Below are 26,438 nucleotides of genomic sequence, written 5' to 3' on the forward strand. Positions count from 1 at the left end.
CGAACTCGGGGTTATTATCGTAATTCTGATTCATGGATTACGAGTCCATTTTAGAGGGAAGAAAGACCCCAGTTCATGGTCCGCGGAAACAAGTGCACAGGCCTGGCGCCCGCTTTGGTTTTTGGAATCGAATTGAATTGAATTAAATTGCTTTAATAATACAAACATAAACTATTTTATATACCTGATGAATAAAGCAATTCAATTCAATTCAAAACGAACTGTGTGAAATTGGAACTGTTCGTTTGTTTTAAGCCTATATAAATGTATATTGTGTTATTTTTAAAAACGATGGTCGCCATTTTGTATTCCTCCATAATCAAACCAAAAAAGGTAATTGTTTTCGTACGCCCCATTTTACCGTACGTTCATTGTAAATTTACACCTGACACAAACTCTTTATACACAACATAGATGTTTGGTTTTTTGGGTTACCACTGAGGCAACCGGTGCTTTATTATGTTCAATTATTGGACCAATATGCCATCCTAATAATAATAATAACCCGTTCTTATATAGCGCTTTTCACACCCGGAGGGCGTCCCAAATACCCCTGACTGGGCCTTAAATCACTCCTTAAAACCCATCTCAGCACCCTGGTGGGGAGTATATTTGCAGCCTCCCACATTAATATGCGCTACTCGGCTAAATCAACCACAAGAAACATCTCTGCCCTCACAGGTACCCATATACCCCTGGGTGGAGAGAAGCAATTATAGTTAAGTGTCTTGCGCATTGCTCGGGGACACAAGTGTCACGACCAGGACTTGAACCCACACTCTGCTGAATGTTATATTATTACATAATCCAGTTCGTTTTTGAGGTTATTTTTTTTTTGCATATAATAATAAGGCCTATTGTTCTTTTCTTGGTATTCCGTATTTTTATCACACGTTTTATTTACTTTCAACTAATAATATTGTAATGATTGTGATTTAATTACAATTCAACTGCAACTTTTGGAATGTTAATAAATAAACACCATTATTTGTTTCTCTTTCCAATTACAATCTTGTTTTTAACAACATAGTTATTTACAATGTTCATAAAGTAGACTTGTGGACAAGTCGTTTAAGATGTCAGTCGCTGTGATTCGCGAAACGTCTCTCTCGCGAAAGGGTTGGTCAGCATGAGAGGGGCTGCTCTCATGACTGCTTGACAGCAAGTCTAATTACAAATTTATTCTTGGCTATATAATAGCATACAATGGTTTTACATTAAGCAAACAGTCGCTGCTTTTACAGAATTCTGGGTGAACATAGTTCTTAATATCCCAGTTGTTGGGGTTTACATTTACACACCTAAATTTGTATGCATTTTCATCAGGGTCTTTTTAATAGACCGGTGATAAACATTTTTACAATTTTGCGGTCAATTACAAAGTTATCAAACAGTCACTATTTCCAAAAAAATATAACACCTTTTTAGGCCTTTTCGGGGTCTTTTTTAGACCGGTCACTATCAGTAATAGATGAAGTATTCACACTTGAACAACTTCTACAGTAGGCCTAACTACAAGTTATTCATGGATATATGCGAGCCGTAAATATTTCCTAAATAATGTACAGACAATTTTCAGAACTAAAAAGACAGCTTAAACAAAACAATTTAATCTTAATAAGTAATTAAAAAATATATTATTTTTTGGGAAGACAAATATATATATATCATTCATGCCCTGCAATTTAGACCTCTAAACGAAAGCATTCAAGTTTGGCCATTTACAAGTGTAGCCAGACTATCGTCAAGCCATATATAGGCATATGGAGCGCATGTTGGGCAAGCACCACTTATAGACTATACCTCCCTCACTGAGGATGATCTTAAATTGCAAACATTTGAATAAAATATTTAGCCTACAGGCCTAATAAAAGAAAGACTACATAAAATAAAAAAATGCATGGACACTTTTGGTCATTATTCCCATTGTGTATGGTGTCATACCAACTTGTGCATAAACCTGTGAAAACTTGTGTAATTTTTAATGTTATATATTGTTATATTTATATTCATTGTTAAATTTATATTTTTACATAGTCTTTAACGATGCCTGTAAGTGGCGGCTTTCCGCTGTTGGATGTCAATAAATAAATAAAAATAAAAATAAAATGTTGGCTCAATGGATCATCAAATGATGAAAGAAGAACCTTGTTGGTACAAATTCGTTTGCTTTTAGATCAAATGCTTCAGCTGAATTATTTTTGTTATTAAGTGTCCGAGCTGAACTATTTTTTATAATTTAGTGTCCGGAGCCTTTAAATAAAAACAAAGTCACTAATAAATATTCGCAAGGTACTGCATGCCTTACCTGTCATACTTCATGTACGTTACTGCATAATGTCAATTTGTGCAACATGATCATAATAACCCCAATCGGCGTTTTTAATAAAATCAATCTATCTCAAAGGTTCTATTTTTTACATGAGAGCAATTAATTTGTCCAATAGTTTATGGTATAGTAGACATATAAACATGGTGCATTTAAAAAAAATGTTTTGTACACCTAAATTTAATAATTCGTACAAACGTGTTGCTCTTATCCTTTTATGCCACTGACATTATTGAATGTACATTTAAAATATGTTGAGGAGAATTGACGAGAAAGTGTAGATTCATGGATTAAATGTACTCGCGGCGAGTACATTGTCGCCACGAGTCTACACATAACTTTTTTTCACAAACTTTGTACTTTTTTGAATCAAAGTTTGGTCACATTTATAACTATCTTGCAAAATTTATAAGCATATTATAATAATAATAATAATAATAATTTATTTTTAATATAGCGTCTTACATAAAAAATCTCAAAACGCTGTACAGTGTTTTACAAACATTAAGCTAAAAAGAGTAAGCAAAATACAGCAGAATTATACATTGTACAATAAGAACGACAAAAACAAACAATGAACAATGACAAACATCAAAACGAGACAATCAACAAAATTATAACACCATAGAAAAGGCAATGAAGAAAAAAACAAATATATAGTGCTTGCAACATTAACGACCACAATAATTTGTTACATTATGTTTTTACTAAAGTAAATTGTTTATCTGGAAAAGGTTTTGGGGAAATTGAAATAATAATAACATTTTTTCAGCCGAGTTTCTTTTTACATCATGCATGTAAAAAAGAACTTTTTCAAGGTTACTGAACAAGACACTGAACACCTTATAGTAATTGTCAAAACAGTCTTCTCACTTGGTGTGTCTCATCAACAGATGCACAACAAAAACACGTAAAAATTTGAACTCAATTGGACAATGAAATTGCGAGATAATAAAGGAAGAAAAAACACCCTTGTCACACAAAGTTGTGTGCTTTATGCTAGATTTCGAGACCTAAAAATCAAATTCTGAGGTCTCAAAATCAAATTCAAATATTTTAGTGGAACATTACTTCCTTCTTGAAAACTACATTACTTCGGAGGGAGCCGTTTTTCACAATGTATTTTACACAATAACTCTCCATAGGTGGTCACCAAGTAAGTTTTTATGCTATTTTGAGTATTCATCAATAGTATCCTTCAAAGAATGCGCTGATGAGTACACCTTTTCTTGCATGTTTTCTCTGATCCTCTGAACGAAGTCAACCGGCTGAACGACGAGCACAAGCTCGTTCAAAGTCCCACTCCTCAATGTCCTGAAAATACTATCCTCGCTCGCAAACAGATCCAATGGAACCATATTCACCTCTGTAATCGCCCAGTTGCACATGTCTCCTGACACGCCCGTTGTTTGAGGTTTCAGACAGCCGTACTTTGATACCAAACCACATTCGTGTAATTCGATGATCTGTTTTGGAAATAAAAACAGATTGACATTAGTATTCAAACCGAGATCATTCACAGGCAATCTCTAAGATGAAACGACAGTGGTCGTATTTCAGCTCTAAAATCCATACTGCATTTATTTATTTTCTCTGCCCTGTTAAACAGAATTTTTTTTTGGTTACTCGTTTATAAAAAAAATTTAGTTTATATTTGGTCGTATTTCAATTCTAATCCAGATGATGCCTCCATACTTTATTATTTTCTATGCCTTGAAGAAGATTCTCAAAACCTACCTCTTTCCTAATTGATTTTTTCTATTGTTGTTTGTATAATGTTTAACTTATTGATCTTTGTAAACACTGTGATATGGTTTTATCATGCATAGCTTACCTAAATGCTTAATGATAATAATAATAATAATAATGCTTAAGGAGGCAGTGGACACTATCGATAATTACTCAAAATATTTATTGGCATAAAACATTACTTTGTAACGAGTAATAGGGAGAGGTTGATGGTATAAAACATTGTGAGAAACAGCTCCCTCTGAAGTGACCTAGTTTTGGAGAAAGGAGTTTCCACGAATTTGATTTCGAGACCTCAAGTTTAGAACTTGAGGTCTCGAAATCAACCATCTCAACGCACACAACTTCGTGTGACAAGGGTGTTTTTTTCTTTCATTATTATCTCACAACTTCGACGACCGATTGAGCTCAAATTTTCACAGGTTTGTTATTTTATGCATATGGTGAGATACACCGACTGTGAAGGCTAGTCTTTGACAATTACCAATAGTGTCCACTGTCTTTAATAATAATAAGTACATACCTCATTTCCTGCGAGTTTGATGCCAAGCTCATCTCGTGGTGTACGTCTCTTTATTGGACACACAGTAGCGCGGGGTAGTCTTTTCAGAACAACAATAACCTGCAATTAAAAGAAAATGAATTAACTGTTTTCACCATAGATGTTGCATTTGAAATTTATACCTCTGAGGTTTTTTGTTATTTTTTTTAGGCCCCCCCCCCCCCAACCATTGAGTTTGACCACAAACGACACGTTTCATCTATGTCACATCTCGGTTGTAATTTCTTATACTTGTAAACACTCCGATGTAGACAGAATCAATCCAATGAATCTCAAGATTCGTCTGATGGTTATCTTTGCACCATACCCGATATATTGAGGGTTTCCCTTACCCCAAATAAGCCTCTTTGTATACAGAAGAACCAAGCACCCCCAACCCCCACCCCACCCCCAACAAAAAAAACCAAAAAACACAACAACAACAACCTAACAACAACAACAGCAGCAGCAGCAGCAGCAGCAGCAACACAACAACAACAACAAACAGACAGACACACCGTTGCAATTACATGTATTGTTATTGTTCTTTGTGGGATGGTCGAATAAAATAATAATAATAATAATAATAACACCCAACAGAGAGACAGGCAGACAACACCAACACCCCCAACAAAACAAAACAAAACAAAAATCTTAGCACCCATTGGGAGACTTTTGGACGCATATATGGCAGCAGAATTACCAGGTAAATTTCCATTGTTTATGTAGTTCTGAGCATGGGCACATTACCGAGAACAATGGATTTCACCTGGTAAGTCTGCTGCCACCAAGCGTCCTAAAAGTCTCCAATTGCACGTTAAAACAAACGATATACGTACCTCGTCGTCATCAGTACTGTCAATTATACTATGAGCAAAGCTTGCAGACGTCAGAGCTTGCTTGTTGATTTTGATGAGCTGGTCCCCAACCCTAAAAATGCTTCCCAGTGAAGGTTCCGACTCATCCCATCCTGCCACCCTATACAGAATACACAGAAAACCAAACAGAAATTTAGTCATGCGTTGTATCAGGAGTGATTAAAAAACTGAATTTAACCATGGAGTCCCTTTTTAAAAATATACTGTTGAATTTTTATTTTTTACTTTTCAAATATCTCTTAATGATTTACAAATAATGTATACACGATTTAAAGGTACCTTTAATACAATAAATACATCGTCGATCTTATTGTTTTAAACATTGCCAATGCTAATAAATGCTACTTTGGCTCGCCATACTCAACGGGTCATTCTTCTACCATTTAAAGGCACTTGACACGTTTGGTGTAGTATTCTCACTTGGTGTATCCCAACATATGCATAAATAACAAACCAGTGAGAATTTGGGCTCAATTTGTCATCAAATTTGCAAGAGAATAATGCCAGAAAAACACCCTATATGCATAATAAAAAGGCTCCTTCTGAAGTGAGAAATTATTTGAGTGAGAAATTACCTCATTTTCAAAAACTGTGTTGCAGCTCTCCATTGGTAATTACCAGGTTTGCATACTAACAATTATTTTTAGTAATTACCCATAGTGTCCAGTGCCTTTAATGTATTTATGAATGTTATGGACATGCAGATGAATATTCAGATGAAATACATAACAATGGTCAGTTGTATCCAACGTGCATTATAAGGCAACCACTACATAACAGCTTCTGACGGCTACCTAACGTACAAACACTGGTGTAACCAGAAATATTTTACAACCCCCCGCCCCCCCCCCCCCTCTCCACCACAATTTGTATTTTACTTTTAATCTCATCTGGACGACAGGGGTGGGGGGTTCTTATAGCGAGGGGGGGGGGGGGGGCTTCTGGTTCCGTTAGACATAAACACACACCAATATCTAACATGCTTTGTATGTAAAAGAATGCACAGCTTTGGAAGATGATCAGAGCATGGGGGAGGTATGGTGGCCCCGAAGGGACATCGCATAACGCAAACGTGTGCGCACACGTATGCAATGTCGTGAAACAAATCGCGAATATATGCGCACACGTATACAATATCGTGAAACAATTCGCGAATATGTGCGCACACGTATGCAATGTCGTGAAACAATTCGCGAATATGTGCGCACACGTATGCAATGTCGTGAAACAAATCGCGAATATGTGCGCACACGTATGCAATGTCGTGAAACAAATCGCGAATATGTGCGCACACGTATGCAATTTCGTGAACCAAATCGTGAATATGTGCGCACACGAGTGCGATTTGTTTTGCAATGTCGTGAATTTTATTGCATACCATGTTGCATACCATTAGGATGATGTCATAGTTGTGGATAATTTGTTACCGATCTAGGGAGTACTGTGGCGCTACAGCAGGCTCCCTCTGTAAAGCATGTGTATACCCAGGAACTTGGCACCAGGTCAAGGACGACCACCCGCCTCGCTTGCCTCACAACAAAGACTACTGCTGCAATGACTACCGCTTATCTCACTGTTGGAAAGAAACCCCCCAGATCATTAGACATTTTATTCAAAGGTATGCAACATGGTATGCAATAAAATTCACGACATCGCAAATAATATTCGCAGACGTGTGCGCACATATTCGCGAATTGTTTCACGACATTGCATACGTGTGCGCACATATTCGCGAATTGTTTCACGACATTGCATACGTGTGCGCACATGTTTGCGAATTGTTTCACGACATTGCATACGTGTGCGCACATATTCGCGAATTGTTTCACGACATTGCATTCGTGTGCGCACATATTTGCGAATTGTTTCACGACATTGCATACGTATGCGCACACGTTTGCGATATGCGATGTCCCTTCAGGGCCACCATAGGGAGGGCTACTGATCGAAACGACGAGTTGAAACCAACAACTCATTTAGAGATTATCAATACATGGTGTTAACGCAAACCTTACTATTATATTATTATATTTCCACCATGCACAGTTTCAAATCCTACGTCTGATGTAAAAAATGTTTGGAACGTACCATACAGTGCATTGTTACAGAATTCTGAAAGTGCCATGAGGTCAATTTTACAGGATCTCAACAAGTCAAAACATGGCATTTTCGGATCTCTGTATTCTGTGCTACAAAATAATAACCAATCACCATCAATGACATGCGCATTCAACGGCAACATACATACCAATTATTCTCTTCTGCATCATCCAGTTATTTTAATGGGAAATCAAAAGAGATTTGGAAAAAAAAAAAGTTAATTGATCCTTAATTGTTTTGACAATAACTGTAATCTATAGTTCATATAGGCCTAGGTGATAGAACCCGTGCATATACCTCATGTGCCCTTACTGGGTCAAAAAATGGCGGCGAGTTGTGCTCGGTGCGTTATACCCTTGCGCTAATTTTATTGTTTTACCTCAGTGATGACCGCTTATGGTTGTGTGACGATTCAGCATTTTGTTTTCACTGACCTTCGCATTTTTTTTTTTTTTTTTTTTTTTTCAGGCAAACAGATACAAAAAATATGCAATACAAATATGACTACACAGAGAACAAGCCTGCGGATAACCAAAAAGCGAAAAATAATCACTATCTAAATGTGATCCAGACAATAAAAATAACAAAGGCACAAAAGGTACAAGGACAAAATTGTCATAACAAATTTGGAAAATATCACATCAAAAACCATATCAAATGTCCATATAAATAAAATCTATAGAAAATTCATTAAAATTTACATGTTTGAGCACGTTTTCGTACAATTTCTTCTTTTTTTTTTCTTCTTTTTTTAATCACGTTTGTGAGGTACATTCCTTCGATGATTTATTTGCAACTGGTCGGGCAATAAAGGCACTGTTTCACAAAACTGCATTTCTAGAGAAATGACGGTACTATTTATTAAGTCCATTGCTTAATCCATTCCTTTCCTTTATCATGTTGCCTCCATCTTGGTCATGCTCCTCGTATCGAATCACAATAATGCAGTTAATAATCATTTTGCAAATAGGAACCAGACTATTTTTTTCTTCCAGCCTCGGTTAGGTAACATTGATATCAATGGGGAAAAATTCAAGATGGCTGCACCATGATAAATGTCTTTGATAAACCATTGTCATGGTGCCCTGGGCCGTATTTTGACCACAGTCAACAATAATGGCCACTTTGATGAAGTCCCTCGGTAGCAATTTTTGTTTCTATAGTATAGTATATAAACCTCAAAATTGTTCCTGATTTATTTTTACGGCAATTTTGATTTTGATGTACAGAAAAACAATTGCGGGCTTGTTATAAGAACTATCAGCAATACGCTACATGTTCCTCCAACTCGCCTGGCAAGTTACGGGGACAGGGCTTACTCCAACATAGCACCTAGACTCTGGAACTCACTTCCGGAATACCTCAGACAAAAACACAACATCACTCTCTTCCAGCAGAAACTCAAAACAAACTTATTCTAGCTTGCTTTCCAACATCTTGACAAAACCTGAACAGCGCCTTTGAATGTTGTTCTTCAGTAATTGTGCCTTATACATGCTATAGTTTATCATTGATGATTAACTGTGTAGTAATCTGAGCATCTGAAAAAAATGGGTGACTTATATGAAGAAGAAAAATACTACAGAAAAACACTCACCAAATACCATTCTTCACCTGCATCAGTCTGATTTTGTTTCCAACTAGAATCTGCTTTTTGACAGTCTTGGTTATGCTATGTTTTCTCTGCTCATCTTGGAGTGTCCTAAAACATTTGGAAGGAGAGAAAAACCATACTGATAATAAAGACGGTATAGACACAAAAGATACACGGACATGTTTTCAACTTTGCCATTTAGGCAGCGGACATTATTGGTTAGTACTCAAAATAATTGTCAGCATAAAAACTTACTTGGTAACAAGCAATGGAGAGCTGTTGACAGTATAAAACATTGTGAGAAGCGGCTCCCTCTGAAGTAGTGTAGTTTTTGAGAAAGAAGTAATTTTCCACGAATTTGATTTTAAGACCTCTGAATTAGATTTTGAGGTCCCATAATTTTCCCAGGCATCTGAAAGCACACAACTTTGTATGACAAGGGTGTTTTTTCTTCCATTATTATCTCGCAATTTTCACAGGTTTGTTTTTTCGTGCATACGATGAGATACACCAAGTAAGAAGACTCAAGGGCTTTGACATTTACCAATAGTGTCCAGGGGTCGATTTCACAAAGAGTTAGGACTCGTCTTATCTCGAGTTAGGACGAGTTACTCGCCTTAACTTAGGATTAATCTTAAGGTCTGCATGCAGTGCAGGGTTCGAACTCGTCCTAAGTCCTAAGATTAGTCTTAAGTTAGGAAGAGTTTAAGGGAACATAACCTAATTGGTAAGAAACAAAATTGTCTAAGATCACAGATTTACATAAAACTTACAAGGTCTAAAGATGATAGTAGAAAACATCCCTTGAAAATTTTCTGTCTGAAATGTTATGTTTGATGAGAAATAAATAAAACTAATTTCTCTTTTGGAGTTTATCGCTCAGTGAGCGTTTTATTCGGGTTGTTTAACTCGATGTCATGCAAAATGTGTTCTCGGTTTTTCAATATTTTCTAGTGACCCAGGTGGCCGATCGATCTCAAACTTCTACAAGTTGAGTCAGTTAACTTACACGGTCTAAAGATGATGCTATGTTTGATGAGAAATAAATAAAACTAATTTCTCGTTTGGAGTTTATCACTCAGTGAGCATTTTATTCGGGTTTTTTAAGTCACTGTCATGCAAAATGTGTTATCGGTTTTTCACTATTTTCTAGTGACCCAGATGGCCGATCGATCTCAAACTTCTACAAGTTAGTCAGATTATGTGTATGGTGGATTACAAAAAGTGGTTCCACTGCCAACAACTGTTTTGTTCGCAAAAACAATTCTGCAATGTTCCTTTAAGAAAATAAAAGTTTTCCCTTACTGTAATTTCTGATGAAGCTCTTCTCCTGGCATACTATGCTCTTGGCGAGGTGGCGGTTCTTTGTGTGCTTTCTGCAGTCGCGGTCGCGGTTTCAGAGCTGGTGCCTGGCGTGGCGGGGGAGTTGGTGCATGGCGTCGCGGTACCAGAGGTGGTGCCTGGCGTGGAGAGGGAGTTGGTGCCTTGCGTCGCGGCAGTTCGGGGAGTAGTTTCTGGTTTCGCATCGGTCCTGGATTCGGGCTCTTCGGTAGTTCTGGTGGGTCGACAGTATTGTCTTCTGTACTTTCCAATGAAGTAAGCCTTGGACGTAAGTTCACAGGATCACAGGTTACGGACACTGCTGGTTGCTGATGCCGCACTTTACTCAGGTTATTTAATGCGAATTGTTCCGGTTTCTGACATGCAGTTAAATAAAGGTCTTCAATCTCACACGCCCGATCATCGTTTTCCTCGGGCTCCCTTAGGCGTGGGATACTCTGTTCGTAAATAGGTTCGCTGGAGGCTCGGCCCGAGTCCTCTTCCGACGACGACGATGACATCGACGACGATGATGCCGTTGACGTAGGTCTATGAACTCGAGAGTTTGTCAAAGTGTCAAGTTCTTGAAAGCTGTTATAGATGTCGCATTGAGTGGAAAGGTTATTCTTTCTGTGTTCTACGTCCTTCACCCATTGGTCCAGGGACTGGACGTAATGGACGTTCTCATAGACGACATCCGTGGTGGCCAAATTAGTGCCTTGAAATATAAACAAACAAAAAATGTCTTAAAGGCACTGGACACGTTTGGTAATTACTCAAAATAATTATTGTAAGCATCAATTTATTGGTAACAAGCAGTGGAGAGCTAGCTATTGATGGTACAAAACATTGTGAGACAACGGCTCCCTCTCGGAACGTACTTTAAGAGAAAGAGACAACTTCTCACTCCAATAAAAGACTTCAGCCGAAGCCTTTTGTTACGCATCTGAAAAGCACACAAAGTAAAGCAACAGGAGTGTTTTTTCATTCATTTTCCTCTTTCAAGTTCGATGACTAATTGAGCCAAGCTTTTACTGAGGTTTGTTATTTTATGCATGCATACTGTTTGGATGCACCAAGTGAGAATACTGGTCTTTGACCAAACATGTCCAGTGCCTTTAAAGTGAAGGTGAACATTTATTAATTAACTCTTAAAAATAAATGGCAATAAAAACAACTGTTGGTCAGAAGCCCCCTGAAGCTTTCGATTGTATAAAGCATGTTGAGAAACATTTCACCTCTATGAAATGTGGTGATGTAAAAAATATACCCCGGTCTTGTGCACATTTTAAATGTTGTCTTATTGTTGTACATTTTATACTTAATAAATATATTTAAATTTTCAACTTTTCTCTTAAAGACACTGGACACTATTGGTAATTGTCAAAGACTAGCCTTCACAGTTGGTGTATCTCAACATATGCATAAAATAACAAACCTGTGAAAATTTGAGCTCAATCGGTCGTCGAAGTTGCGAGATAATAACGAAAGAAAAAAACACCCTTGTCACACGAAGTTGTGTGCTTTCAGATGCTTGATTTCCAGACCTCAAATTCTAAATCTGAGGTCTCGAAATCAAATTCGTGGAAAATTCTTGAAAACTACATTACTTCAGAGGGAGCCGTTTCTCACAATGTTTTATACTATCAACTTCTCCCTATTACTCGTTACCAAGAAAGGTTTTATGCGAATAATTATTTTGAGTAATTTGTGTCCACTGCCTTTAACTTCAATTTTTACTTTTCTTAATGTTAAAAATAAAGTGAATCTTAGAAGCAGAACTGCAGTAATGCTTCTCATTGAGTATTCCTATATAGGGACTTCCTATACATTGACATAATAATTTTCAGGAATATCTAACCCCAAAAAGACCCAACGGATAAAAACAAATGAAAGGTATGCTTTGCCTTTTTAAAGATTCACACAGTTCTGTAAGGAACAATTCAACTTAAGTATTGTTTGTTGTTTTCATGAAATATTTTTTTTAATTTTTAATGATCCGTGTCCAAAGTGCCACAACCAGAAGGGTGGGTGTTAGAGATCACATTCAAGTGGGGGAGAGGTTGGGTGTATTGGAGGAAGGCCTCTTAAAGAAAAAAATGCATACAAGAAGTCAGGTTGGCGCAGTGGTGTATTCCACCTCTGGTGACCCCTGTTCGAATCCTACCCAGGGCACTATGGATTGAGTTTTTCCGTCCCTACTTGACTTTGTGGGTTTTCCCTGGAACCTCTGGGGTTTTCCTCCCACTTCTAAAAGCTGAAATGTCTTCATTGTCTTCTGACCTTGTCTAGATGCTGCAAAGGCTTTGGCAAGTATTATCATATATGTAGATAGATGTAGACAATACACATTGAAACTCACCTTGTTTATTGAAACCCACAACGTGATTACGGCCGCAACAGAACTGAGTTTCTTGTAGCTTACTGATACCATCATCCTCAGTTTCTGCTGGAATTGCAGGCAGGGGCCGATGCGGCGGGACAGCTACAAAGCTCTCCTCCAATGTAGGCGCAGCCGACTGCGGGGAGTTACTGCTTCTTCCAACATTGGGTCGTCTACGATTATCTGATGTGTCCGTGTATACTCTGGCTCTGTGCTCTACGGGCAGACCATTCAGTTTACAGATGACCATTCGGATTGCCCAGCACCACTCATCACGCTGCTCGGGGCTCTCCGCTCTCATGAAGCGAACTTGGTTTCCCGGTGATTGCTTGATGCATAGCACCGTGCCATCGCTTGTGTGTTTGTACACTTCGGTGTTGACGAGCTGTACTTTCTTCTTCGGCTTGGCATCGCGTTCGTTGGAGTAACACTCCAGTTCAGTTGTGTGACTTCTCAATTTCCAGTAGGCTTTCTGTTTCTTCTGTTTGACAATACATTTAAACAAAATTATGTTTTGCCGTGAGGTTAGAGATATGTAATTTTGTATCCACTTATATGAGGACTTTATCTATTAGGCCAAATGAAATAGAAAAAAGAAATGTTGATCGTACCCTCCCTCCTCATTTTTTGAGGCAGTATCCTTTTTTTTTTCCTTTTTTTTTTATATTTCAAACCTTATTTTCAAAAAGACAAATTTGTTATGTATTTCTCATTAAACTTACTCATCTCTCTAAAGAACTTCTAGCTACAAGTACATTAAGTGATGACTGTAAACTGAATAATTGGTGGCCAGTTTGAATTAAAATGCAGAGGCGGCCACCTTTGAAAGAAGTCAAAGAAAAAAGAAGGGGGGAAAAAAGCGGACGATCAAGTTTTTTTTTATAAATTGGCCTTAGAAAACACAAGTAATAGTTTGAATTGATTACCTTAAGAAGTGATATCTTTTCCTTGGCTGTTGTTAAATAACCGCATTTTACAATCTCCTCAGATACTGACGCCATGGCTTCTTCCGTTAAATCTGTAGAAAGGAGACGAGTCACCTTTAAGTACCTTGTTTGGCCTGTAGTCACCTTTAAGAACCTTGCCTAAATTCACCTTTTTATTGATTTAAAAAAAGTACAACACAACAGCAAAAATGCATAAGCTTGCAAAACTAGGATCATGGCACAACTTTTGAAGAATATAAACTGACTAAGTTGTTGTCAGTGTACTATAAGACTGTTGGGTTTTGCGGCTGTTGTTTGTTGTTGTTGTTTCTCTTGAGAAGTTTAGAAGAAGGATTTTTTTCCCCCGTTGCCTAGCATTATTGACAGAATGCACTGAGCCATTACACTGGAGCCGAAATTGTACGAAGTACAATGTAGTAGGGTTGTTGTTTGTTGCGTTAAGGTACTGTGTAATAATTATTTATGATAGGATTTTCCGCATTGTGAAAAAATCTTGTTGTTTGTGGTATTTCGCAACTCTGATATTTGTGCCAAAAAAAACAAAAACAAAAACGCTTGGTTAACTTGTTGTTTCCTTATACGAATGTTAAAGGCATGCGGTTAATGTTTTGGCACTCTTGAACATAATATGCCAAGATGTCTGGCACGCCAACAGATGGTTGGTGAATATTTACAAAAACAACAACCGGAAAAAACATTTTTTTTAAACTTTAAAAAAACATTTACATTCAAATGTCAGGTCTAGGTCAGTTAACCATTGAAGGTCTCCCGAAAAAAATAAAGAACAAAAACAACCCGTATGGGGCCCAAGGTAAAAGTCTACTGGAAACATAAAATAAAGAAAATAAATTTTCATTTTTTGAAAAGATTGATTGTAGTGTTCAACTCGACTTCGCCTTTTTGAAGGGAGCATTCCATCTTGAACCTGTGAAGGTACGAAACAGTTTATCTGTTTATTCGTATTTCTTTATAGTCGTACTTATTTGAATCCTCGGTGAGCGAAATTGATTGGCTCTTTACGAAATTGAAAATGATTAAATCAGCAAAATCTCTAGTCGAACGAGCTTTGCTAAATTGAATGATGATTGTGTGTCATGAAAAAGAATGAGTGTGCTAGGAACTTGAATGCCTCAAAACGAAATTGAATGACCGAATTCTGAATTTGAAACGCAGTAAAAACCGGGGAGGCAAAATAGCTTTAATTCGAGCGCCTGAAAATGAAATTGGCTGCTCATTTGCCGAATTTGACTGAGAAAACCTATAACTCCTCCTGTAGAAGTAGAATTGCTATAAGTATGTTTGGTAATGACTCTGTAAATTAATGACAATAAAAACTAACTTATAAGAAGTACAGCTTTTGAAAGTACAATGCAATGGAGAGGGAAGCACAAATCACGACGTTATCGCAACTAAAATCATGGAGGGAAAATAAAAGAGAAAACTAAGCAGCACAGGGTGTCTGTATGTGAAAATTCAAAAAAGTCCACAGACTTACACTAAGTAGACATTTTTATTATAGCATGAACAAACGAATTTACGCTGAAACTTATTCTTACCTCCGTGATCTGACCATGCATCTTTACATTTACTATGAACAATAGTTCCTTATTATCTCAGATGTAATTACTGATAAAGTGTGTGCATTTTGTTCATAGGCCTACCATAAAAATCAACTTTTACTTAAAAAAAACAATATAGACCTTCTCACTTGTGCAGGCTTGACTGTTATTAGAGCTCGACGGAAAAGACAAGTTGTCACCAGCACTCCATATACCAAACTGACGAGATGGCGTACCTAGTAGCAGGAAGTAGATACCGAAAATAAACATGGTTTTCCCCATCAATTGCATCATTCCTTTATTTACACAGGCCCTTTTCGATATCACGATTTCTGCCTTGGTTTTGGCTTCAGGCTCCGTCCTCTCGTCTGAAGCCCTTTGCACGTAGGCAAAGCACAAGCAAATTATCCGAACAACAAGGCCATGGCAGCTAGCCTGAGCCGATTCTGGAGCCGAAGCCGTGGTTTTTGAAATGGCCATAATCTACGTGCCTGGGCATGCAGGGGTGACACTCTTATTTTATCCGTGTACTAGCTGGTGGGAGATCATTCTTATACAAAAATTTTGAGTAAATAAGGAGATAAATAAGTAGATGACTAGTAAACTAGTCGAAACGTGGATACCAATTCAAGAACTGACTATAGACAAGGCAGTTAATTACGCTCCTATAGTTTTCTATAGGCCTACCTTCCGCCCGGGTAGTAAAACAGCAGGACAGTTCTTATAGTTTCCGAACTGAGAAGTCCGATATTCAAAATAAAAATATTGTCAAAGTCAAAGGTACATTTATGAGCACAATAAATATACTCACTTGTGTACGATTGGAGAACTCGGGAAAAGGGAACTACGTTCAATGTTCACTTGCCGTCAAATCGAAACTAGTAGAACCCCTGTTGAATGAGTAGCATATTTCTACCAAAAGCTCTTGTGAACTGTCTATGTGCCACCCAGGACAGATGAAGAACTCACATATATAGCATAAGCATGGAGGAGGGAATATGCAAGCAGTTGAGTTATTGCATCACTGGTTGAAATCTTTAACAGTGCTACTAAATTTCCCTCGATTTAATTGTTTGCACACGGGACGGTGGCGTAACACCGCCGAGGCCATTCAACGATCCGGACATTTTGGGGGAATCCCCATTTTCGCAAATCCAGTGGTCCTGAACGATACCTGTTTACTTACAAGCCAGACACATGTGTTGAAATTATGCTGTTTTTCTCCATAAAATATTTTGGGGAGAACAAACTCAGTATCGCGTGCACAAACTTAGCAAGAAAAAGGAGGGTTAGATTTGTTTATCCTTTGGTGCTTAAATCAAGCTGAAAAGTGGAAGGGAAAAATTTGTTTATCCTTTGCTGCTCAAAACCAACCAAAAAGTAGGAGGGGTAGATTTGTTTATCCCTTGAAACTAAAACACGACAACGAGTGTGATTTAATGCAATAAATACGTGTGATTTATCCATTTTGAAAAAAAGGTAGCATAGCAAAATTAGATTGAGTCGTAAAATCTACAGCATATTTTTCACGATTGGGAGGAAAAAATGGTAAAACAAAAATTTGTTGTTTTAAAATCCTGTTTCGAGAGCAATTTACAGACCATAATGACAATTTTAAGCTGTAAATTTGAAAAATAACCAAATCTAAAAAAAATACAGTTAAATATGAACCTGTTCTGTATGTATGTACATGTATGAAAGGGAACCAGTTGCCCTGTGACAACGTAGATGTCTTTTTTTCGCAGGCCACCATACTTTGAAGGAACACGTTGCCTTGGATCGGTCGAGTTGTTCTTTGAAAAGCGTATGTATCCGTTTGTGATAGAATGCGTATGATTAGAAAAATATTTTTAAAAGTAGAATATAATGCCCCACACAAGTATCACTCGAAATTGCGTGGTTTTCCTTTTACCTCGTCGACAAAAACGGTCGGCCATTTATGAGAGTCAAATTTTTCACTCCAATAAATGGCCGACCGTGTTAGTTTGCAAAGTAATAGGAAAACCACGCAATTTCGAGGCGAATAGGTGTGGATCATTGTATTCTACTTTTTAAACATGTTTCCAGCCATATGCATTTTATAACAAACGGTTACAAACGCTTTTCAAAGACCAACTGGACCGATTCAAGTCAACGTATTTCTTTAAGCCTGCTGCGCAGCGTACATTGTAATTGTAATACTTGCAGGGTAAAATGACCGTTTTGCGGCCTCTTTTAAAGGCAGTGGACACTATTGGTAATTACTCAAAATAATTAACTTCATAAAACCTTTCTTAGTGACGAGTAATGGGGAGAGGTTGATAGTATAAAACATTGTGAGAAACAGTTTAGAACTTGAGGTCTCGAAATCAAGCATCAGAAAGCCAACAACTTCGTGTGATGTGACAAGGGAGTTTTTTCTTTCATTATTATCTCGCAACCTCGACGACCGATTGAGCTCAAGTTTTCACAGGTTTGTTATTTTATGCATAGGTTGAGATACACCAAGTGAGAAGACTGGTCATCGACAATTACCAATAGTGTCCATTGTCTTTAAACAAGATTTGTCCAGGCCTGCAATTTATAAGTTTGAATGGGGGGGGGGTGTTGTTACTCTTCGTGTCTGTATTTGAAATGAGCAATAATTCTCGTTCGGTAATTTACCAAAATTCCATGCAATGAGTTTGTAAGTTCTTGTTTGTCGGTCGGTGTGATGTCATTATTAGTCATGTCCGAACTTTCACCCAGAGCCTGTGAGAAGGAAGAGTGGTACGGTGGTACTGGGCATTCCTGGAATACCGAGCAGGGGGTGTCCAGGGATTAAAGGCAGTGGACACTATTGGTAACAATACTCAAAATAATTATAAGCATAAAACCTTACTTAATAACGAGTAATGGGAGAGGTTGATTGTATAAAACATTGTGAGAAACGGCACCCTCTGAAGTGCCATAGTTTTTGAGAAAGAAGTAGTTTTCCACGAATTTGATTTCGAGACCTCAGATTTAGTACTTGAGGTCTCGAAATCAACCATCTAAACGCACACAACTTCGTGTGACAAGGGTGTTTTTTTCTTTCATTATTATCTCGCAAGTTCGATGACCGACTGAGTTTAAATTTACACAGGTTTGTTATTTTATATGCATATGTTGAGATAAACCAAGAGAGAAGACTTGTCTTTGACAATTACCAAAAGTGTCCACTGCCTTTAAGAGAACTACCTGGACTTAAGGATGTGGCATTTGCCTTATTCCAGAGAAATGATGACATCTTAATGATTTGAGGAAAATAAAAGAAAGTGGGATGGGGGAAAAGTAAAAAAAAAATCTATCTTGGGCACCTTGGGGCACGTAATTAGACTGCATGAAGTTAACAACAAATCGTCTTCAATGAGTCTTTGTACTTCTGATGAGGAGTTTTTTTTTAACACAACGCCCTGGAAAACCTTACAGTGCAACACTGTTTCCCAGCAATGACAAACAGTCAATAATAAAAAATTAAAAAAAGTTTATTTACTCCGTCACGTGGCTATGCTTGCCAATATTGGGCAATATTTGGAGTCCATTGGCATTTGGTAAAAACCGAATGCGGTGATGTCAGACCGGGGCCGGCTGCAAATCCCATCAGTAGAGGGTTTAACAAATACTTGTCCAATCCGAGTTTCGCAATAGTTCTGTAGTAGGCCCTACCACACTAAATGATATGATCTCCAAGTCGATGCTACTAATGTATTCAAACAAATGTGGTTTTAAGTTCACTTTTGAAACAAAAATAAATAGTGGCCTGGCGTCTCGACCCCATCAGAGTCTTTCTCAAAAACGTCTCTGCTAGGGTCGAACAGCAGGCCACTGGCTATGTTTGAGCATTTATACCATCGGTCCACTTTGGTAAGTGAGCCCCCCCCCCCCCCCCCCTCAAAAAAAACCACTATTTTATTTATCAACCTATTTTGAGGCCGCATCCTTTTTTCAATGTTTTCCATTATACATTTTTTTTAAGACACAGTTTCTGTGTATTTTTCATCTAACTTATGATCTGTTAAGACCTTGTAAACATAAAGTAAGCGCCGACTTTAAACTGAAGAACTGGCGGCCAGTTTGAAGTAAAATATTTGGCGGCCACCTTTGAAAGAAATTAAAAAGATTAAAAATAAAAAAGGCCTTCATCCTACTCTTTTTGGAAAAACCCAGACAATCAACTGGTATTTTGTTTTGTTTACTTAGCCTTAGTTGTATGCAACAACCAATTCGATTATAATTATAGTGGCATGCGAAAATTGTTTTTCCTTTTCCTTGTCACTTCGATACATTCCTCACTTTTTGTTATATCTCACAATTATTATGACTGTTTATTTCGTTCAAAGTTTCCTCAACGCGTTTGTAAATAGTCACTTCTTTGTGAAAAAAAAAAAGAAGAAGAAAAAGTTTCTAAATATTTTCGTTTTGAAACAACATCCCATCCTATGTAAGTTGAAAACTCGTCCAGTAAAAAAAATGTCAGACAAAATAATAGAAAGATAATTTTGGGTAAAAAATCGGGCCAACCAACTTCTTACGTTGACCTTGAAATTTTGGATTAACAGCAATTGTGGGATTTACAAACTATGTGCTTCGGTGCATGACTGTTTATGCAGTGAGTTGTCAACCACTGGATCCGTTCAGATCAGACACTACACAAAAGAGATTTACACACGGCGCTACCAATTACAAACCTCAGTTTGCACGTGTGTATTCTTCAAAAGAGGGCGGGCAAGCAGTCGGACTGCAAAACAACTGTCAACGAAATGACAAAACAGTTCAATAATGTCTTGATTTATTGGATATGTAAGAGTTATCATACCTTTTTGCTGTTTGGTTCGATCCTGAAGGGACGGGAAGGGGCGGGGGGCGGCTCTCCTAAGGTTCAGAACCCATGTCTCCAAGATGGAGAACCTCAGTGTCGCATTGCCGTTCCCACCCCAATATATAATCTGCACACACTCTTTTCCCCTTGTATACATACAGACCGTTCACCACTCTTGAAATAACCTTAAGAATTCCTGACATTCTTATAATACAATGAAGACTCAATTATTGGAGGGATTATGCCACGCGACATCTTGAGCAACGATTGCTGGAAGAATAATATTATTTGAATTACAATCAAAGAAATGAGTGTGTGTGGTGGAGTGTCCACTGGCTTGACAAGCCAATAAGGATAAATGGCGCCCTCTATACCTGAGTATACTGTCTCTACTTCACCCTATTACTCTTTATCTCAAACATTGTAGGCTCACGGTGCGTGTCATTTTGGGAAGACAATTTACGAGTTGACCCCCCCCCCCCTCCCCTCATCCAGCTCATGTTAATTTCCCAAGGGGAGACAAAGTCCCCGGCGGACGAAATTCCCAGGGACACCGGTGTCAGATGCAATTGTGTTCGCCATGCAATACTGTCCGATCCGGACACCTTTGCATATGCAATCGTGTCCGGGGCTATGCAAAAACCGTCCGGTGGACATGTACATGACTGTACATGTATGTGCGCGCGTAAGCGAGCGTGCACGAACTGAACCTACGTAAATGCATCATAAATATTCACATGATTGCAGCGAATACCTAACGGCCGAACATTTCCAATGTCATTCATGACATGCACTTAGCCTGTAAAAAAAATGGCGAATGTAAGTTCCGTCGACCAAGGGCGTTTAATTTACTGCAAGAACGGTTTTGCACGGGTGCGAACACAGCTGCATTATGCAAATGTGTCCGTGCGGATACAATTGCATTATGCAGCAGCGTCCGGGCGGACACGATTGCATATGCAAAACCGTCCGGCGGACATTTTTGCATATGCAATAATGTCCTCCAGATAGTATTGCATAGAGGACATAATTGCATGCGACACCGGCCGTCGGTCTAAACTCTACGGTTTCACCAAACTCTTAATCTTAGGACTTAGGACGAGTTATGTTCCGCACCCGTTAGGACGCATAAACCCATCCTGCTCCCTGGGTGAAGGTAGGAACTCAGCTGGGACTACTTCTTTAGCTTAAAGGAACGTTAAGACAATACATCACAATAATTTTGAAAACAAAAATCACAGATAATGTATTTTGTTTACAAAATCTATTTCTTTTAATGAAATATCAAACAGAGAGTTAATTTACAGTAAGTATGAAATGCATTTTTATTTAAAAACTCGGTTTTGGAAGACAAATTTACGACGTGTGATGAAATAATATAGGCTTTTTAAATGAAAACAAATAAAATATGGCAAAAGAAAATTGTAATGGTAAAACAAAACTTAGCTGAAAACGTAAAACCCAACCTCGTTCCCATGGTTGTGTGGCTTTAAAGTATCATCGAAACAGATTCTTCAAGGGGCAGTTTGTCTTGAAGTCTCGTAAAAATATGCTGTGTGAATTATTCTTATCCTTTTTAAATGGACACACTTCCAAAACCGGGCGATTTCGTAAAAAAAGAAAATGAGAAAAAAAGTTTTAAAAGACTTCACGATGCCCAAACCGATGAATGAAACGGAATAAAGATCCGCAGAGGGCACTGCTGTTGTCTGAAAATATTTTTGTCTATCAAAACATAAATTAATATGCACTTTTTAGCACACTGAACCCTTATAAGGTGTAACATAATTGGGTCTCAGAATTCATAACTTCAATAACCTATCTTTCTGAAGAAAATCCCCACTATATACGAACTGCCTAGAGTACCTTGTTGGTAAATACGCGCGCTATATATTCTTCGGTCTTATTATTATTAATAAGGGGCCTGTTTTTTATAAGATATCATAGTAAATAAAACCGCGCCAGGAATTGGTAAAAACACATTCAAGCAAACTCTTAAATACTGTGATGAAGGAGGTAAAACAGAACTCGTTCAACCCAACCCCTATGACCTAAAAATAACAAAACAATTTAAAAATCGTATAAATATTATCGATATACACCGATGTATGTGTTAGCACTGTATACTCAGTGAGTAATTTTTTCGTGAACAAAATCACAGGCATATTATTCATATGGGATTCGAACCCACAACCTTTGCAATTTTAGAGCAGTGTCTTACCAACTGGACCACCAAGATTGCCCGGTAGCTAGAGGCAGTTAGAATAAAAAGTTTTAACAGCGGGTACTGCAACGAATTAACATCTGTTAAACTTAACATCTATTAAATATTTTCTATGGTAAACAAAATTTGAAAAGAAAGGATATAGTTCACAACATTGTAATGTAAACGCAGAGCCAGAAGCGTGTAATGAAGTTTCAACGTAACACCGCGGGAGAAAAAAAAACAGTGGAGAAAATAACTTACTCTTCAAACTCCAGCCTAAGTCAGAATTGACCCGATTTCGTGTTTCAATGGAACCCGACTCATTTCCGAGTCAGGTTGACCAGGAAACTGGTCAGAGGAAGGTTTGAGCCTCACCAACTTGGTCCATTTCGGGTCATATTGACACAGATTTTGAGTCAAACTGACCTAAATATTGGATCTGGATCGAGGTCAATTCCTGACTCTAGAGTTTTTAGAGTAGAGCGAGTGGTATTAAAAATCCATCTCTTAAATCGTAGGTTTTAAAGGGAGACTTTGGAACAATAGGCGGTAGCACATTTAATTTCCAATGTTTCATAGCTCTAAGCATGCGCACATTACCAAGAACAATTAATTTACCTGGTAAGTCTGCTGCCACCTAGCGTCCAGAAAGTCCCCATTCGTAAAGTATGACGTAACAGCTAGCTTCTTTAAAACCTTTTCTATAGACCGACACTGATCAGGTAAGATTTCGTGCCATCGCTTGTTTAGCTATAAATCCACAAATTCAAAAGCCTATCGCGTAAAATTCGTACACCACGTTTCATAAACAATTATTATTTACATTTCCCAATTTGGATTAAAATACTACATTATGCAAGTTAATATTAATAATAATAATAATAATAATAATAATAATATATACAATTTTTTTTAAATGCTTTTAAATATACAACACTTCTTACTTTAATACATATTCTCGATAGTTTCGTTTTATTTGCATAAATTTGATCTCCCGTTTCCAAATAGATCATATGCATTAATGACGTCACCATCCCAGCCGCCATCTTAATAAACAGTGTTTTGTTGAAAATCTTAAGACTGTTTTTAGAGTGTGCATGTAAAAGGTGTTATGTTGTCATGTTTCCTAAGACAATTTGTGGATTAATTTACCAAAGCTAAAAACAACACTGGAACTGCCATATAGTTGCTCAAGCAACAAAGAGGCATCCGGCCTATGGTTCGCTATTTTAAGCTTAGGGTCAGAGGTCACGGTAGGATCCCGGAAGTGCGAAAAATATCAGAGAAGTTTTTACAATGCATATTATGGTATTATTGAAGAGACTTAAAATACGCTCGGAGTTCTGGCAGTAAGATGTGTACAAGCTCGAAAACAATATCAATAATTAACATAAGTACATACAGGGAAGTGTTCTTTCTCTGCACATACTATTTTGAATACTTCTGAAGTATACATTGTAGATGCATTTTTATAAAATAGTATCTTACCAATTGTGTGCATCTTTGATAACTATACACATCGGAACACCACCAACCAGTATTCGTTTGTGTTCAAAACACAAACAAAAAAACAGCTTAAGTTAGCAAAGTTAATATATGCTTATACCAATAATATTAATATAACCTGTACCCGTATTTATCTACAGCATATAATTATTATTGCTAACTCATCGCGCTAAATAGAATACCTTGAGAATAAGAAAAAAATAATGAACAATCCAATGTTAACTTAAGTTATTACGAAAAAAAAGAAAAACCGCCATATAGTAGGCAGATTAAAAGCACTGGACACTATTGGTAATTACTCAAAATAATTGTTAGCATAACAACTTATGGTAACGAGCAATGGAGAGCTGTTAATATTGTGAAAAAACCCGACTCCCTCTGAAGTAATGTAGTTTTTGAGCAAGAAGCATTTTCTCACTAAAATATTAGAATATTCTAATATTTGAATAATCGAATTGAATTCGAGACCTCAGCTGAGGTCTTCAATTCAAGCATCTGCAAGCACAAAACTTGTGGAACAAGGGTGTTTTTCTCTCCATTTTTCTCTCGCAACTTTGACGACCAATATTGAGCTAAAATGTTCATAGTTTTTTCTATGCATTATGTTGAGAAGTGAAAAGACTGGTCTTTGACAATTACCAAAGGTGTTCAGTGCCTTTTAAGAATTATTATCACTTCAAATTAATGACTATCAAAAAAGTATCTTCTGCAAATTTGAAGCAGCGATGGCGAAAAACCCTATTAGCTTGAATAGTGACGAAGTGTGGATGGCTATCTATATCTGTAGGGTAATTTGGTCTGTAAAGGGTTTGAATAAACCTGCGCCATGCACTGTAGAAATATCAGTAAATTAAGTTGATTGTCCTTGGCCCAACTTCATAAAGCTGTTAAGCAGAGAATTCTGCTTAGCAAAATTCGATTTAGCCGACTAGCGCATATACATGTTGCACCTGGCTGCAACTCCCCACCAGGGAGCTGAGATGGTTTAAGGAGTGAATTAAGGCCCAGTGACCAGGGGTAATAATGTGAAGCGCTTTGGGACGCCCTCCGGGTGTGAAAAAGCGCTATATAAAAACGAGTTATTATTATTATCATTATTAAGCAAGAAATGATCGGGGTAACAGTCGCAGCAACATTGGTTAACTGTATGGTAACGTATTTGGCTGGTAACGTATTTTTTGCTGAGCAGAAGTTTTCTGTGCTAAGCATGTTTGTGTGCTAACATGCTTTATGAAATTGAGCCCTGTAAGCAATCAGTGCCAGAAAAACTAATGTATAATGGAAAATGTTTAAACAAAATAGTAACAAAATGCACCGGGTATGGGGAGTCAGCACTCTAAAAACATCCCCCTTATGGGAAATTAACATGGGCTGGAGAAGTAGGATTCAAAAGAGGGCGCTATCAGAAGTATAGTTTGTACATAGGTCACCATATGGGGGGGGGGGGGGCACAGAATCTCCGGGGGGACAGAATCTCTCGCCACACTGTGTCAGGCCCTTTGGGACCATGAGTCTGGGTCATTTTTGACCCAAGATTGACAGTGTTGGGAATCACCATTCGTCTTACTCAGACTCGCAGTTAAACACCACGCTATTAGCATTATGGTCAACATCTTCAAGTTTAGTGAACTTCACCGGCATACCATCCACTGGATGCGGCGTTGGTAAGTGGGCGATCTTTAGTGTGTCCGGCTCCAGCAATTCCCAATTACACGTTCTGGCCAGCTCGATAACGAGCATGCGCAGCAACAAGACAGCAAATGCTTTCCCGATGCAAGACCTGGAGCCACCGCCGAAGATGCAGAAGTTGTACCGGTCGCCGGTCTTGTCCTCCCGCCTCTCTGACGCGAAGCGATCGGGATCGAATTTGGCTTTGTCGGTGAAGACATCGGAGAAGTCGATGGTCTCTCTGATGCTATATAACACGGTCCAACCAGCGGGGATTTGCTTTCCCTGTAGGATTAAAAAAGAAAAATTAGATGGGGTTGTGTACAGAAAGTACAATCCTTTTCAGTCGTGTTTTTGTTTCTGTTTAAAGCCATTGGACATTTTCGGTAAACAGTATTGTCCAAGGCCCACTTGTAAGTAAAGCATTTCATGTAATAATATTTCAAGAGAAGTATTTCACCACTACCTTCTGTAAACCCTGTAAGTTATTTGTAAATCTGTGAACTTTTTTTTTTCTTTACCGAAAGGGTCCAATGGCTTTAAAACGAGGTTCACCTTGCTGCTTAGTCACAAAAGTGCAGTTAAAGAAATAAAACATGGCAGTTGAAGGGCTTTATCATCAGGGAATGCTCGTTCGTATAATAATTTCCAGCGTGTTGGCGTGCGCTGCAAACATGATCCGGCGCGCCAAATCTGTTTTCCACCATCAAAATATTTGAATCTGAGAAACGATTAACGACCATTTCTCAGATTCAGATTCTCAGAGAGTGTTGGTGTCCGTTCGCGAATGCTGCGGCCAGAAATACGGCTGGTACCCGCTGTCACCCCGCTAAACCGTG

General features: G+C 38.0%; 2 protein-coding genes across 6 annotated transcripts in view; both read right to left on the reverse strand.

The window, feature by feature from the left end:
• Window positions 1-409: 409 nt before the first annotated feature.
• Window positions 410-16,413, reverse strand: LOC139940996 (uncharacterized). Of its 4 annotated transcripts, none has more exons than XM_071937402.1 (9): window positions 16,212-16,413; window positions 15,550-15,636; window positions 13,821-13,912; window positions 12,874-13,375; window positions 10,497-11,229; window positions 9,195-9,299; window positions 5,459-5,597; window positions 4,602-4,700; window positions 410-3,795 (listed from the first exon to the last, which is right to left on the reverse strand). In XM_071937402.1, exons 3-9 carry the CDS (start codon window positions 13,893-13,895, stop codon window positions 3,499-3,501), a joined length of 1,950 nt encoding a protein of 649 aa, XP_071793503.1. In that variant the 5' UTR covers window positions 13,896-13,912; window positions 15,550-15,636; window positions 16,212-16,413; the 3' UTR covers window positions 410-3,498. The 4 variants fall into 4 exon arrangements, with proteins under 4 accessions (XP_071793503.1, XP_071793502.1, XP_071793504.1 ...); XM_071937401.1 differs by having other exon boundaries at window positions 15,542-15,636; XM_071937403.1 differs by lacking the exon at window positions 15,550-15,636.
• A 5,062-nt stretch (window positions 16,414-21,475) lies between these two features.
• Window positions 21,476-26,438, reverse strand: part of LOC139940978 (cytochrome P450 26A1-like) — a 30,001-nt gene continuing 25,038 nt past the window's right edge. For both annotated transcript variants that reach the window (XM_071937386.1, XM_071937385.1), the window contains one exon: window positions 21,476-25,884. In XM_071937386.1, coding sequence (XP_071793487.1) covers window positions 25,495-25,884 — 390 coding nt within the window. In that variant the 3' untranslated portion in view covers window positions 21,476-25,494. The remainder of the gene's footprint in view (window positions 25,885-26,438) is intronic.

Source organism: Asterias amurensis, chromosome 8 (genome assembly GCF_032118995.1).
Source record: "Asterias amurensis chromosome 8, ASM3211899v1".
Classification (NCBI taxonomy): domain Eukaryota; kingdom Metazoa; phylum Echinodermata; class Asteroidea; order Forcipulatida; family Asteriidae; genus Asterias; species Asterias amurensis.